The 15639-nt window shown below is 52.5% G+C and overlaps 1 protein-coding gene across 1 annotated transcript in view; it reads left to right on the forward strand.

Annotated features, from left to right (window-relative positions):
- Positions 1-4135: 4135 nt before the first annotated feature.
- Positions 4136-15639, forward strand: part of SPIDR (scaffold protein involved in DNA repair) — a 761161-nt gene continuing 749657 nt past the window's right edge. The window contains exon 1 of the mRNA XM_040354167.1: positions 4136-4315. Coding sequence (XP_040210101.1) covers positions 4301-4315 — 15 coding nt within the window. The 5' untranslated portion in view covers positions 4136-4300. The remainder of the gene's footprint in view (positions 4316-15639) is intronic.

Raw genomic sequence — 15639 nt, forward strand, 5'->3', positions numbered from 1 at the left:
CAAGTACCACCACAGCCACCCCCCCCTTTAAGTACCACTTCTGCCACCACCCCTCAAGTATCACCACTACCACCCCCCTCAAGTACCAGCAGTGGTACTTGAGGGAGGTGGCAGCGGTGGTGCCATCCTCTCTCACCACCACCTGTGCCTCTTACTGATCCCATCCCATCCCCCCACCACTGATCTCATCCCTATCCCCCCATCCCCTCTGTTGTAGAAGTAATAGGGGGGGGGGGGATAGGGATGAGATCAGTGGTGGGGGGATGGGATCAGTAAGAGGCACAGTGGTGAAGGTTGGCATTGATTGCTCAGCTCTGTCACTTGATTGACTTACCATCAAATTACAGTTACAGACCCCCCAGCAGTACATACCCCCCTCAGTTACAGACCCCCCCAGCAGTACAGACCCCCTCCCCCTCAGTTACAGACACTGCAGCAGTACAGACACCCCCCCATCAGTTACAGACCCCCCTCAGTTACAGACACCCCCCCCCATCAGTTACACACCCCCCTCAGTTACAGACACCCCCCTCAGTTACAGAGACCCCCCTCAGTACAGTACACACACCCCCTCATTTACAGACACCCCCTCAGTACAGTACAGACACCGCAGCAGTACAGACCCCCCTCAATACAGACACCCCCCCCCATCAGTTACAGACCCCCCTCATTACAGTACAGACACCCCCTCATTTACAGACACCCCCTCATTTACAGACACCCCCTCATTTACAGACACCCCCTCAGTACAGGACAGACACCCCCTCAGTACAGGACAGACACCCCCACAGTACAGACACCCCCTCAGTACAGTACAGACACCCCCTTAGTACAGTACAGACACCCCCCTCAGTTACAGAGACCCCCCTCAGTACAGTACACACACCCCCTCATTTACAGACACCCCCTCAGTACAGTACAGACACCGCAGCAGTACAGACCCCCCTCAATACAGACACCCCCCCCATCAGTTACAGACCCCCCTCATTACAGTACAGACACCCCCTCATTTACAGACACCCCCTCATTTACAGACACCCCCTCATTTACAGACACCCCCTCAGTACAGGACAGACACCCCCTCAGTACAGGACAGACACCCCCACAGTACAGACACCCCCTCAGTACAGGACAGACACCCCCTCAGTACAGGACAGACACCCCCACAGTACAGACACCCCCTCAGTACAGTACAGACACCCCCTCAGTACAGGACAGACACCCCCACAGTACAGACACCCCCTCAGTACAGTACAGACACCCCCTTAGTACAGTACAGACACCCCCCTCAGTTACAGACACCCCCTTAGTACAGTACAGACACCCCCCTCAGTTACAGACCCCCCCTTGGTGCAAACCTCTCCTAGTGCAGACCCCAGTAGTACAGACGCCCCCCCCCCCCTTAACTCACAGACCTTGGAATAGAAGCAGTTGATTCATTGATACACACAGCGGTGTGTCCCTCGAGCGCGGGCTCCTCCTCCTCTGTGGATGTAAACAGAGGAGGGGGCGGCGGGTTCCTTCCCGCTCCGCTGAGGGACACAGCCGCGGCACGAGCCGTGAGGCACACAGGGCAGCGGTGTCACTCCCTGGCGGGTGTTACCCACCCCATCCCCCGCACCTACCTTCGCTGCACATTACACAGTCAGCAGGCATCTTGGAGCTCAGTGTGAAAAGCTTGGCCAGCGTGTGAGAAAGGTCCCGCCCACCTCCTAGATCAGCTCATGTGCGTCTATCACACAAGCTGATCTAGGAGGAGGGCGGGACCTTTCTCACACGCTGGCCAAGCTTTTCACACACTGACTTCAGAGACAAACAGCGGAGATGCCTGCTGACTGTGTCCCTCATACGGGCGGGTGGCGGGCCCCCCAGACTTGGCGGAACTACAGGGCCCAGTCGCGGCTGCGACTGTTGCGACCATGAAAATTCCGCCACTGGTGTATCCTATGGCCAGATTGCCACTCTGTCCTGTTCTAGCTGTACTTCCAGTGCCTGTGGATATGTGTGCCTCAGTTATCATACATTGAAGGGCTAGTGTCATTTATAGACTAGGGTGACCAGACATCCCCGTTTTCAGGGGACAGTCCCCGGATTGAGGACACTGTCACCAGACCAAGTCTGTCCCCGGTTTTGTCCCTGGATTGGATTTGAAAAGGGGCTGGGGCAATTTCAAAGACAGTCAGTGCAGAATAAAAAAAATTATGGATTACACACTCCCGCTCTGCCGCTCCTACTAGTTTAGGGTCGTCTATTTTTTTCCCATTATCTGTGCCCCTTTTTGATGATCATGTGCTGGTCAGAGCCGAGGGACTATTTCTTCAGTTTCGGGTGCATGCCCATTCAGCTCCGCTCGCATGTTCTTCTGCCTTGGCTCAGGTCCCGGCCAGCCGTCTGCCTGTTTATATCCTTGCCTTCCCTGGTGGAGTGATCTTACTCCGCCCCCCACCCAGTAGTAGCCAGGGGGCCCGGAGAGTAAGACTTGACAAGCTGTGAGGTGGGCGGTGACGGGCAGAGAGTTGCTGATTGCCGCCATTACTAGTGAAAAAATTAAATATGTCCCCGGATTTCATTTTAAAAATCTGGTCACCTTATTATAGACCCATGGGATACACCTCAAGATATTAACTATTGTTTATTTAACTATTGAAGTTCTACAGTCCTGATAAAAGTCCTGATAAAGATGCTAAACACAATATCTTGCTATACGTCTGTTTGCTGCACATATGAGCGCTGTGGCTCTCATAGGCCCCATACACACGGGAGGATTTATCCGCGGATACGCTCCAGCGGACCGTTTCCACGGATAAATCCTCTCGAGGATTTCCGCGGATTTCTATGCGATGGCGTGTACACACCATCGCATTGAAATCCGCGCCGAAATCCTCTGGCGATGAAGTGTCGCGCCGTCGCCGCGATTATGACGCGGCAACGTGCGCGACGCTGTCATATAAGGAATTCCACGCATGCGTCGAATCATTACGACGCATGCGGGGGATCCCTTTGGACGGATGGATCCGGTGAGTCTATACAGACCAGCGGATCCATCCGTTGGGATGGATTCCAGCAGATGGATTTGTTTGGCATGTCAGCAAATATTCGATCTGCTGGAATCCATCCCAGGGGAGAAATATCCGCGGAAACAGATCCGCTGGAGTGTACACACCATAGGATCTATCCGCTGAAACCCATTTGCTGGGATTTTTCAGCGGATGGATTCTATCGTGTGTACGGGGCCTTACACTGAAGGCCTGGTGTCATCAGGAGAAATTAGTTTTCTGTACACAATCAAAATAAAAAAAACCTATGTCTGGAATTAGGTTTTAATTAAATAATAATTCTCATAAGGAGCTGTCCCAGTGTATGTACGGTATATGGAAATTGGAGGGTCCGATCAGGTCCGCCTGAAAAACTGATCGAAAAAATGTCTGCTAGTGTGAAGGGAGCCATATTTGGAATGTTTTTCTTGCTGGGGGAGCATGTACCAAGTTTTGACAGATACCCACTCCCCACTTACACGCCGACTGGTGTTTTTCTGCAGTGGATAACACAGGACAGTGCTAGGACACACAAACAATAATTGTGTTCTATGTGTCACTGGTGTAATGTTTAGTGCAAGTGACATGTCTGCACCACATTCCACCACACAACAGCGCAATACACTGCAGAGACATGAATGAAGAGTCACAATGAACTGTGCATCACACAGCCAGTCATGGTGCTGACACTGACACTAACCCCATACTGAATGCTCCATATTACTGTACTGTCTACTAGAACCTTCCTTGGGAATATCAGTGAGTGTTCTTATCAGAAGCAGAGTGAGAGGAGTTCATTATTGGCAATGGACCTTGAACAAGTATTGGTGCCACAGCGTCAACATTACACTTTCAGTGTGTGAGAAATACTTATACTTCACGGTTCCAGCAGGAAATGTATTGCAGACTGCTAGAACGTGCACTGTACACTTTCACGTTTTTTTATTACAATGTCATTGCCAGGCAGAGGACAACAGAGCTTGCTGGCAACCAGCCCCATCACTAAGTTCTCACAAGTGGTTCACTTTCGTTTAAACATGTAGCATGCGCTGTTATGCCCTCTCACTACCACGCATGCGTAGACGCTCCTGTCCTTCTATTGGCGAGTTTCCCGGCCACTGCTGGCCAATCAGGAGAGGAATAACAGCATGGGCGCCAGACACCAACAAGAAGTGCTCTCAGGGTGATCAGCGAGTGCGGAGGGCGAGCGGCTCTGTACGGCAGAGGTGCCCTATTCACAGCGACTGGAGTCCGCTCAGCCCGCCATGCCACAGGGGAAGGTAACCCACCTCGGCCGCCACTTCCGTAGACGTGTCTAAACTTCTGTATAGAGAGAGGCACACTCCTCATCCCTATCCCGTGTATAGAGAGAGGCACACTCCTCATCCCTATCCCGTGTATAGAGAGAGGCACACTCCTCATCCCTATCCCATGTATAGAGAGAGGCACACTCCTCATCCCTATCCCGTGTATAGAGAGAGGCACACTCCTCATCCCTATCCCGTGTATAGAGAGAGAGGCACACTCCTCATCCCTATCCCGTGTATAGAGAGAGAGAGAGGCACACTCCTCATCCCTATCCCGTGTATAGAGAGAGAGAGAGGCTCACTCCTCATCCCCTATCCCGTGTATAGAGAGAGAGGCACACTCCTCATCCCTATCCCGTGTATAGAGAGAGAGGCACACTCCTCATCCCTATCCCGTGTATAGAGAGAGGCTCACTCCTCATCCCTATCCCGTGTATAGAGAGAGGCTCACTCCTCATCCCTATCCCGTGTATAGAGAGAGAGGCTCACTCCTCATCCCTATCCCGTGTATAGAGAGAGGCTCACTCCTCATCCCTATCCCGTGTATAGAGAGAGAGGCACACTCCTCATCCCTATCCCGTGTATAGAGAGAGAGGCTCACTCCTCATCCCCTATCCCGTGTATAGAGAGAGAGGCACACTCCTCATCCCTATCCCGTGTATAGAGAGAGAGGCACACTCCTCATCCCTATCCCGTGTATAGAGAGAGAGGCACACTCCTCATCCCTATCCCGTGTATAGAGAGAGAGGCACACTCCTCATCCCTATCCCGTGTATAGAGAGAGAGGCACACTCCTCATCCCTATCCCGTGTATAGAGAGAGGCACACTCCTCATCCCTATCCCGTGTATAGAGAGAGAGGCACACTCCTCATCCCTATCCCGTGTATAGAGAGAGAGAGAGGCACACTCCTCATCCCTATCCCGTGTATAGAGAGAGAGAGAGGCTCACTCCTCATCCCCTATCCCGTGTATAGAGAGAGAGGCACACTCCTCATCCCTATCCCGTGTATAGAGAGAGGCTCACTCCTCATCCCTATCCCGTGTATAGAGAGAGAGGCACACTCCTCATCCCTATCCCGTGTATAGAGAGAGAGGCTCACTCCTCATCCCCTATCCCGTGTATAGAGAGAGAGGCTCACTCCTCATCCCTATCCCGTGTATAGAGAGAGAGGCACACTCCTCATCCCTATCCCGTGTATAGAGAGAGGCACACTCCTCATCCCTATCCCGTGTATAGAGAGAGAGGCTCACTCCTCATCCCCTATCCCGTGTATAGAGAGAGAGGCTCACTCCTCAACCCTATCCCGTGTATAGAGAGAGGCACACTCCTCATCCCCTATCCCGTGTATAGAGAGAGGCACACTCCTCATCCCTATCCCGTGTATAGAGAGAGAGGCACACTCCTCATCCCTATCCCGTGTATAGAGAGAGAGGCACACTCCTCATCCCTATCCCGTGTATAGAGAGAGAGGCTCACTCCTCATCCCTATCCCGTGTATAGAGAGAGAGGCTCACTCCTCATCCCCTATCCCGTGTATAGAGAGAGAGGCTCCCTCCTCATCCCTATCCCGTGTATAGAGAGAGAGGCACACTCCTCATCCCTATCCCGTGTATAGAGAGAGAGGCACACTCCTCATCCCTATCCCGTGTATAGAGAGAGGCACACTCCTCATCCCCTATCCTGTGTATAGAGAGAGAGGCACACTCCTCATCCCTATCCCGTGTATAGAGAGAGGCACACTCCTCATCCCCTATCCTGTGTATAGAGAGAGAGGCACACTCCTCATCCCTATCCCGTGTATAGAGAGAGGCACACTCCTCATCCCCTATCCTGTGTATAGAGAGAGAGGCACACTCCTCATCCCTATCCCGTGTATAGAGAGAGGCACACTCCTCATCCCCTATCCTGTGTATAGAGAGAGAGGCACACTCCTCATCCCTATCCCGTGTATAGAGAGAGGCACACTCCTCATCCCTATCCCGTGTATAGAGAGAGGCACACTCCTCATCCCTATCCCGTGTATAGAGAGAGAGGCTCACTCCTCATCCCTATCCCGTGTATAGAGAGAGAGGCACACTCCTCATCCCTATCCCGTGTATAGAGAGAGAGGCTCACTCCTCATCCCTATCCCGTGTATAGAGAGAGAGGCTCACTCCTCATCCCTATCCCGTGTATAGAGAGAGGCTCACTCCTCATCCCTATCCCGTGTATAGAGAGAGGCTCACTCCTCATCCCCTATCCCGTGTATAGAGAGAGACACACTCCTCATCCCTATCCTGTGTATAGAGAGAGAGGCACACTCCTCATCCCTATCCCGTGTATAGAGAGAGAGGCTCACTCCTCATCCCTATCCCGTGTATAGAGAGAGGCACACTCCTCATCCCTATCCCGTGTATAGAGAGAGAGGCACACTCCTCATCCCTATCCCGTGTATAGAGAGAGAGGCTCACTCCTCATCCCTATCCCGTGTATAGAGAGAGAGGCTCACTCCTCATCCCTATCCCGTGTATAGAGAGAGAGGCACACTCCTCATCCCTATCCCGTGTATAGAGAGAGAGGCACACTCCTCCTCCCCTATCCCGTGTATAGAGAGAGAGGCTCACTCCTCATCCCTATCCCGTGTATAGAGAGAGAGGCACACTCCTCATCCCTATCCCGTGTATAGAGAGAGGCACACTCCTCATCCCTATCCCGTGTATAGAGAGAGAGGCTCACTCCTCATCCCCTATCCCGTGTATAGAGAGAGAGGCTCACTCCTCATCCCTATCCCGTGTATAGAGAGAGGCACACTCCTCATCCCCTATCCCGTGTATAGAGAGAGGCACACTCCTCATCCCTATCCCGTGTATAGAGAGAGAGGCACACTCCTCATCCCTATCCCGTGTATAGAGAGAGAGGCACACTCCTCATCCCTATCCCGTGTATAGAGAGAGAGGCTCACTCCTCATCCCTATCCCGTGTATAGAGAGAGAGGCTCACTCCTCATCCCCTATCCCGTGTATAGAGAGAGAGGCTCACTCCTCACCCCTATCCCGTGTATAGAGAGAGAGGCACACTCCTCATCCCTATCCCGTGTATAGAGAGAGAGGCACACTCCTCATCCCTATCCCGTGTATAGAGAGAGGCACACTCCTCATCCCCTATCCTGTGTATAGAGAGAGAGGCACACTCCTCATCCCTATCCCGTGTATAGAGAGAGGCACACTCCTCATCCCCTATCCTGTGTATAGAGAGAGAGGCACACTCCTCATCCCTATCCCGTGTATAGAGAGAGGCACACTCCTCATCCCCTATCCTGTGTATAGAGAGAGAGGCACACTCCTCATCCCTATCCCGTGTATAGAGAGAGGCACACTCCTCATCCCCTATCCTGTGTATAGAGAGAGAGGCACACTCCTCATCCCTATCCCGTGTATAGAGAGAGGCACACTCCTCATCCCTATCCCGTGTATAGAGAGAGGCACACTCCTCATCCCTATCCCGTGTATAGAGAGAGACACACTCCTCATCCCTATCCTGTGTATAGAGAGAGAGGCACACTCCTCATCCCTATCCCGTGTATAGAGAGAGAGGCTCACTCCTCATCCCTATCCCGTGTATAGAGAGAGGCGCACTCCTCCTCCCTATCCCGTGTATAGAGAGAGAGGCACACTCCTCATCCCTATCCCGTGTATAGAGAGAGAGGCTCACTCCTCATCCCTATCCCGTGTATAGAGAGAGAGGCTCACTCCTCATCCCTATCCCGTGTATAGAGAGAGGCACACTCCTCATCCCTATCCCGTGTATAGAGAGAGAGGCTCACTCCTCATCCCCTATCCCGTGTATAGAGAGAGAGGCTCACTCCTCATCCCTATCCCGTGTATAGAGAGAGAGGCACACTCCTCATCCCTATCCCGTGTATAGAGAGAGAGGCACACTCCTCATCCCTATCCCGTGTATAGAGAGAGGCACACTCCTCATCCCCTATCCTGTGTATAGAGAGAGAGGCACACTCCTCATCCCTATCCCGTGTATAGAGAGAGGCACACTCCTCATCCCCTATCCTGTGTATAGAGAGAGAGGCACACTGCTCATCCCTATCCCGTGTATAGAGAGAGGCACACTGCTCATCCCTATCCCGTGTATAGAGAGAGGCTCACTCCTCATCCCTATCCCGTGTATAGAGAGAGAGGCTCACTCCTCATCCCTATCCCGTGTATAGAGAGAGAGGCTCACTCCTCATCCCCTATCCCGTGTATAGAGAGAGAGGCTCACTCCTCATCCCTATCCCGTGTATAGAGAGAGAGGCACACTCCTCATCCCTATCCCGTGTATAGAGAGAGGCACACTCCTCATCCCTATCCCGTGTATAGAGAGAGAGGCACACTCCTCATCCCTATCCCGTGTATAGAGAGAGAGAGAGGCACACTCCTCATCCCTATCCCGTGTATAGAGAGAGAGGCTCACTCCTCATCCCCTATCCCGTGTATAGAGAGAGAGGCACACTCCTCATCCCTATCCCGTGTATAGAGAGAGGCTCACTCCTCATCCCTATCCCGTGTATAGAGAGAGAGGCACACTCCTCATCCCTATCCCGTGTATAGAGAGAGAGGCTCACTCCTCATCCCCTATCCCGTGTATAGAGAGAGAGGCTCCCTCCTCATCCCTATCCCGTGTATAGAGAGAGAGGCACACTCCTCATCCCTATCCCGTGTATAGAGAGAGGCACACTCCTCATCCCTATCCCGTGTATAGAGAGAGAGGCTCACTCCTCATCCCCTATCCCGTGTATAGAGAGAGAGGCTCACTCCTCAACCCTATCCCGTGTATAGAGAGAGGCACACTCCTCATCCCCTATCCCGTGTATAGAGAGAGGCACACTCCTCATCCCTATCCCGTGTATAGAGAGAGAGGCACACTCCTCATCCCTATCCCGTGTATAGAGAGAGAGGCACACTCCTCATCCCTATCCCGTGTATAGAGAGAGAGGCTCACTCCTCATCCCTATCCCGTGTATAGAGAGAGAGGCTCACTCCTCATCCCCTATCCCGTGTATAGAGAGAGAGGCTCACTCCTCATCCCTATCCCGTGTATAGAGAGAGAGGCACACTCCTCATCCCTATCCCGTGTATAGAGAGAGAGGCACACTCCTCATCCCTATCCCGTGTATAGAGAGAGGCACACTCCTCATCCCCTATCCCGTGTATAGAGAGAGAGGCACACTCCTCATCCCTATCCCGTGTATAGAGAGAGGCACACTCCTCATCCCCTATCCTGTGTATAGAGAGAGAGGCACACTCCTCATCCCTATCCCGTGTATAGAGAGAGGCACACTCCTCATCCCCTATCCTGTGTATAGAGAGAGAGGCACACTCCTCATCCCTATCCCGTGTATAGAGAGAGGCACACTCCTCATCCCCTATCCTGTGTATAGAGAGAGAGGCACACTCCTCATCCCTATCCCGTGTATAGAGAGAGGCACACTCCTCATCCCTATCCCGTGTATAGAGAGAGGCACACTCCTCATCCCTATCCCGTGTATAGAGAGAGAGGCTCACTCCTCATCCCTATCCCGTGTATAGAGAGAGAGGCTCACTCCTCATCCCTATCCCGTGTATAGAGAGAGAGGCTCACTCCTCATCCCTATCCCGTGTATAGAGAGAGAGGCTCACTCCTCATCCCTATCCCGTGTATAGAGAGAGGCTCACTCCTCATCCCTATCCCTTGTATAGAGAGAGGCACACTCCTCATCCCCTATCCCGTGTATAGAGAGAGACACACTCCTCATCCCTATCCTGTGTATAGAGAGAGAGGCACACTCCTCATCCCTATCCCGTGTATAGAGAGAGAGGCTCACTCCTCATCCCTATCCCGTATATAGAGAGAGGCACACTCCTCATCCCTATCCCGTGTATAGAGAGAGAGGCACACTCCTCATCCCTATCCCGTGTATAGAGAGAGAGGCTCACTCCTCATCCCTATCCCGTGTATAGAGAGAGAGGCTCACTCCTCATCCCTATCCCGTGTATAGAGAGAGGCACACTCCTCATCCCTATCCCGTGTATAGAGAGAGAGGCTCACTCCTCATCCCCTATCCCGTGTATATAGAGAGAGGCTCACTCCTCATCCCTATCCCGTGTATAGAGAGAGAGGCACACTCCTCATCCCTATCCCGTGTATAGAGAGAGAGGCACACTCCTCATCCCTATCCCGTGTATAGAGAGAGGCACACTCCTCATCCCCTATCCTGTGTATAGAGAGAGAGGCACACTCCTCATCCCTATCCCGTGTATAGAGAGAGGCACACTCCTCATCCCCTATCCTGTGTATAGAGAGAGAGGCACACTCCTCATCCCTATCCCGTGTATAGAGAGAGGCACACTCCTCATCCCCTATCCTGTGTATAGAGAGAGAGGCACACTCCTCATCCCTATCCCGTGTATAGAGAGAGGCACACTCCTCATCCCCTATCCTGTGTATAGAGAGAGAGGCACACTCCTCATCCCTATCCCGTGTATAGAGAGAGGCACACTGCTCATCCCTATCCCGTGTATAGAGAGAGGCACACTGCTCATCCCTATCCCGTGTATAGAGAGAGGCTCACTCCTCATCCCTATCCCGTGTATAGAGAGAGAGGCTCACTCCTCATCCCTATCCCGTGTATAGAGAGAGAGGCTCACTCCTCATCCCCTATCCCGTGTATAGAGAGAGAGGCTCACTCCTCATCCCTATCCCGTGTATAGAGAGAGAGGCACACTCCTCATCCCTATCCCGTGTATAGAGAGAGGCACACTCCTCATCCCTATCCCGTGTATAGAGAGAGAGGCACACTCCTCATCCCTATCCCGTGTATAGAGAGAGAGAGAGGCACACTCCTCATCCCTATCCCGTGTATAGAGAGAGAGAGAGGCTCACTCCTCATCCCCTATCCCGTGTATAGAGAGAGAGGCACACTCCTCATCCCTATCCCGTGTATAGAGAGAGGCTCACTCCTCATCCCTATCCCGTGTATAGAGAGAGAGGCACACTCCTCATCCCTATCCCGTGTATAGAGAGAGAGGCTCACTCCTCATCCCCTATCCCGTGTATAGAGAGAGAGGCTCACTCCTCATCCCTATCCCGTGTATAGAGAGAGAGGCACACTCCTCATCCCTATCCCGTGTATAGAGAGAGGCACACTCCTCATCCCTATCCCGTGTATAGAGAGAGAGGCTCACTCCTCATCCCCTATCCCGTGTATAGAGAGAGAGGCTCACTCCTCAACCCTATCCCGTGTATAGAGAGAGGCACACTCCTCATCCCCTATCCCGTGTATAGAGAGAGGCACACTCCTCATCCCTATCCCGTGTATAGAGAGAGAGGCACACTCCTCATCCCTATCCCGTGTATAGAGAGAGAGGCACACTCCTCATCCCTATCCCGTGTATAGAGAGAGAGGCACACTCCTCATCCCTATCCCGTGTATAGAGAGAGAGGCTCACTCCTCATCCCCTATCCCGTGTATAGAGAGAGAGGCTCACTCCTCATCCCCTATCCCGTGTATAGAGAGAGAGGCTCACTCCTCATCCCTATCCCGTGTATAGAGAGAGAGGCACACTCCTCATCCCTATCCCGTGTATAGAGAGAGAGGCACACTCCTCATCCCTATCCCGTGTATAGAGAGAGGCACACTCCTCATCCCCTATCCTGTGTATAGAGAGAGAGGCACACTCCTCATCCCCTATCCTGTGTATAGAGAGAGAGGCACACTCCTCATCCCTATCCCGTGTATAGAGAGAGGCACACTCCTCATCCCCTATCCTGTGTATAGAGAGAGAGGCACACTCCTCATCCCTATCCCGTGTATAGAGAGAGGCACACTCCTCATCCCCTATCCTGTGTATAGAGAGAGAGGCACACTCCTCATCCCTATCCCGTGGATAGAGAGAGGCACACTCCTCATCCCCTATCCTGTGTATAGAGAGAGAGGCACACTCCTCATCCCTATCCCGTGTATAGAGAGAGGCACACTCCTCATCCCTATCCCGTGTATAGAGAGAGGCACACTCCTCATCCCTATCCCGTGTATAGAGAGAGAGGCTCACTCCTCATCCCTATCCCGTGTATAGAGAGAGAGGCACACTCCTCATCCCTATCCCGTGTATAGAGAGAGAGGCTCACTCCTCATCCCTATCCCGTGTATAGAGAGAGAGGCTCACTCCTCATCCCTATCCCGTGTATAGAGAGAGGCTCACTCCTCATCCCTATCCCTTGTATAGAGAGAGGCACACTCCTCATCCCCTATCCCGTGTATAGAGAGAGACACACTCCTCATCCCTATCCTGTGTATAGAGAGAGAGGCACACTCCTCATCCCTATCCCGTGTATAGAGAGAGAGGCTCACTCCTCATCCCTATCCCGTGTATAGAGAGAGGCACACTCCTCATCCCTATCCCGTGTATAGAGAGAGAGGCACACTCCTCATCCCTATCCCGTGTATAGAGAGAGAGGCTCACTCCTCATCCCTATCCCGTGTATAGAGAGAGAGGCTCACTCCTCATCCCTATCCCGTGTATAGAGAGAGAGGCACACTCCTCATCCCTATCCCGTGTATAGAGAGAGAGGCTCACTCCTCATCCCCTATCCCGTGTATAGAGAGAGAGGCTCACTCCTCATCCCTATCCCGTGTATAGAGAGAGAGGCACACTCCTCATCCCTATCCCGTGTATAGAGAGAGGCACACTCCTCATCCCTATCCCGTGTATAGAGAGAGAGGCTCACTCCTCATCCCCTATCCCGTGTATAGAGAGAGAGGCTCACTCCTCATCCCTATCCCGTGTATAGAGAGAGGCACACTCCTCATCCCCTATCCCGTGTATAGAGAGAGGCACACTCCTCATCCCTATCCCGTGTATAGAGAGAGGCACACTCCTCATCCCTATCCCGTGTATAGAGAGAGAGGCACACTCCTCATCCCTATCCCGTGTATAGAGAGAGAGGCACACTCCTCATCCCTATCCCGTGTATAGAGAGAGAGGCTCACTCCTCATCCCTATCCCGTGTATAGAGAGAGAGGCTCACTCCTCATCCCCTATCCCGTGTATAGAGAGAGAGGCTCACTCCTCATCCCTATCCCGTGTATAGAGAGAGAGGCACACTCCTCATCCCTATCCCGTGTATAGAGAGAGAGGCACACTCCTCATCCCTATCCTGTGTATAGAGAGAGGCACACTCCTCATCCCCTATCCTGTGTATAGAGAGAGAGGCACACTCCTCATCCCTATCCCGTGTATAGAGAGAGAGGCTCACTCCTCATCCCTATCCCGTGTATAGAGAGAGAGGCACACTCCTCATCCCTATCCCGTGTATAGAGAGAGGCACACTCCTCATCCCCTATCCTGTGTATAGAGAGAGAGGCACACTCCTCATCCCTATCCCGTGTATAGAGAGAGGCACACTCCTCATCCCTATCCCGTGTATAGAGAGAGGCACACTCCTCATCCCTATCCCGTGTATAGAGAGAGGCACACTCCTCATCCCTATCCCGTGTATAGAGAGAGAGGCTCACTCCTCATCCCTATCCCGTGTATAGAGAGAGAGGCACACTCCTCATCCCTATCCCGTGTATAGAGAGAGAGGCTCACTCCTCATCCCTATCCCGTGTATAGAGAGAGAGGCTCACTCCTCATCCCTATCCCGTGTATAGAGAGAGGCTCACTCCTCATCCCTATCCCTTGTATAGAGAGAGGCACACTCCTCATCCCCTATCCCGTGTATAGAGAGAGACACACTCCTCATCCCTATCCTGTGTATAGAGAGAGAGGCACACTCCTCATCCCTATCCCGTGTATAGAGAGAGAGGCTCACTCCTCATCCCTATCCCGTGTATAGAGAGAGGCACACTCCTCATCCCTATCCCGTGTATAGAGAGAGAGGCACACTCCTCACCCCTATCCCGTGTATAGAGAGAGAGGCTCACTCCTCATCCCTATCCCGTGTATAGAGAGAGAGGCTCACTCCTCATCCCTATCCCGTGTATAGAGAGAGAGGCTCACTCCTCATCCCTATCCCGTGTATAGAGAGAGGCACACTCCTCATCCCTATCCCGTGTATAGAGAGAGAGGCTCACTCCTCATCCCCTATCCCGTGTATAGAGAGAGAGGCTCACTCCTCATCCCTATCCCGTGTATAGAGAGAGAGGCACACTCCTCATCCCTATCCCGTGTATAGAGAGAGAGGCACACTCCTCATCCCTATCCTGTGTATAGAGAGAGGCACACTCCTCATCCCCTATCCTGTGTATAGAGAGAGAGGCACACTCCTCATCCCTATCCCGTGTATAGAGAGAGGCACACTCCTCATCCCCTATCCTGTGTATAGAGAGAGAGGCACACTCCTCATCCCTATCCCGTGTATAGAGAGAGGCACACTCCTCATCCCCTATCCTGTGTATAGAGAGAGAGGCACACTCCTCATCCCTATCCCGTGTATAGAGAGAGGCACACTCCTCATCCCCTATCCTGTGTATAGAGAGAGAGGCACACTCCTCATCCCTATCCCGTGTATAGAGAGAGGCACACTGCTCATCCCTATCCCGTGTATAGAGAGAGGCACACTGCTCATCCCTATCCCGTGTATAGAGAGAGGCTCACTCCTCATCCCTATCCCGTGTATAGAGAGAGAGGCTCACTCCTCATCCCTATCCCGTGTATAGAGAGAGAGGCTCACTCCTCATCCCTATCCCGTGTATAGAGAGAGAGGCTCACTCCTCATCCCTATCCCGTGTATAGAGAGAGAGGCTCACTCCTCATCCCCTATCCCGTGTATAGAGAGAGAGGCACACTCCTCATCCCTATCCCGTGTATAGAGAGAGAGGCACACTCCTCATCCCTATCCCGTGTATAGAGAGAGGCACACTCCTCATCCCCTATCCTGTGTATAGAGAGAGAGGCACACTCCTCATCCCTATCCCGTGTATAGAGAGAGGCACACTCCTCATCCCCTATCCTGTGTATAGAGAGAGAGGCACACTCCTCATCCCCTATCCTGTGTATAGAGAGAGGCACACTCCTCATCCCTATCCCGTGTATAGAGAGAGAGGCTCACTCCTCATCCCTATCCCGTGTATAGAGAGAGAGGCTCACTCCTCATCCCTATCCCGTGTATAGAGAGAGGCACACTCCTCATCCCTATCCCGTGTATAGAGAGAGGCTCACTCCTCATCCCTATCCTGTGTATAGAGAGAGGCACACTCCTCATCTCCTATCCCGTGTATAGAGAGAGGCTCACTCCTCATCCCTATCCCGTGTATAGAGAGAGGCACACTCCTCATCTCCT

The sequence above is a fragment of the Rana temporaria genome, chromosome 5, assembly GCF_905171775.1.
Source record: "Rana temporaria chromosome 5, aRanTem1.1, whole genome shotgun sequence".
Taxonomy (NCBI): domain Eukaryota; kingdom Metazoa; phylum Chordata; class Amphibia; order Anura; family Ranidae; genus Rana; species Rana temporaria.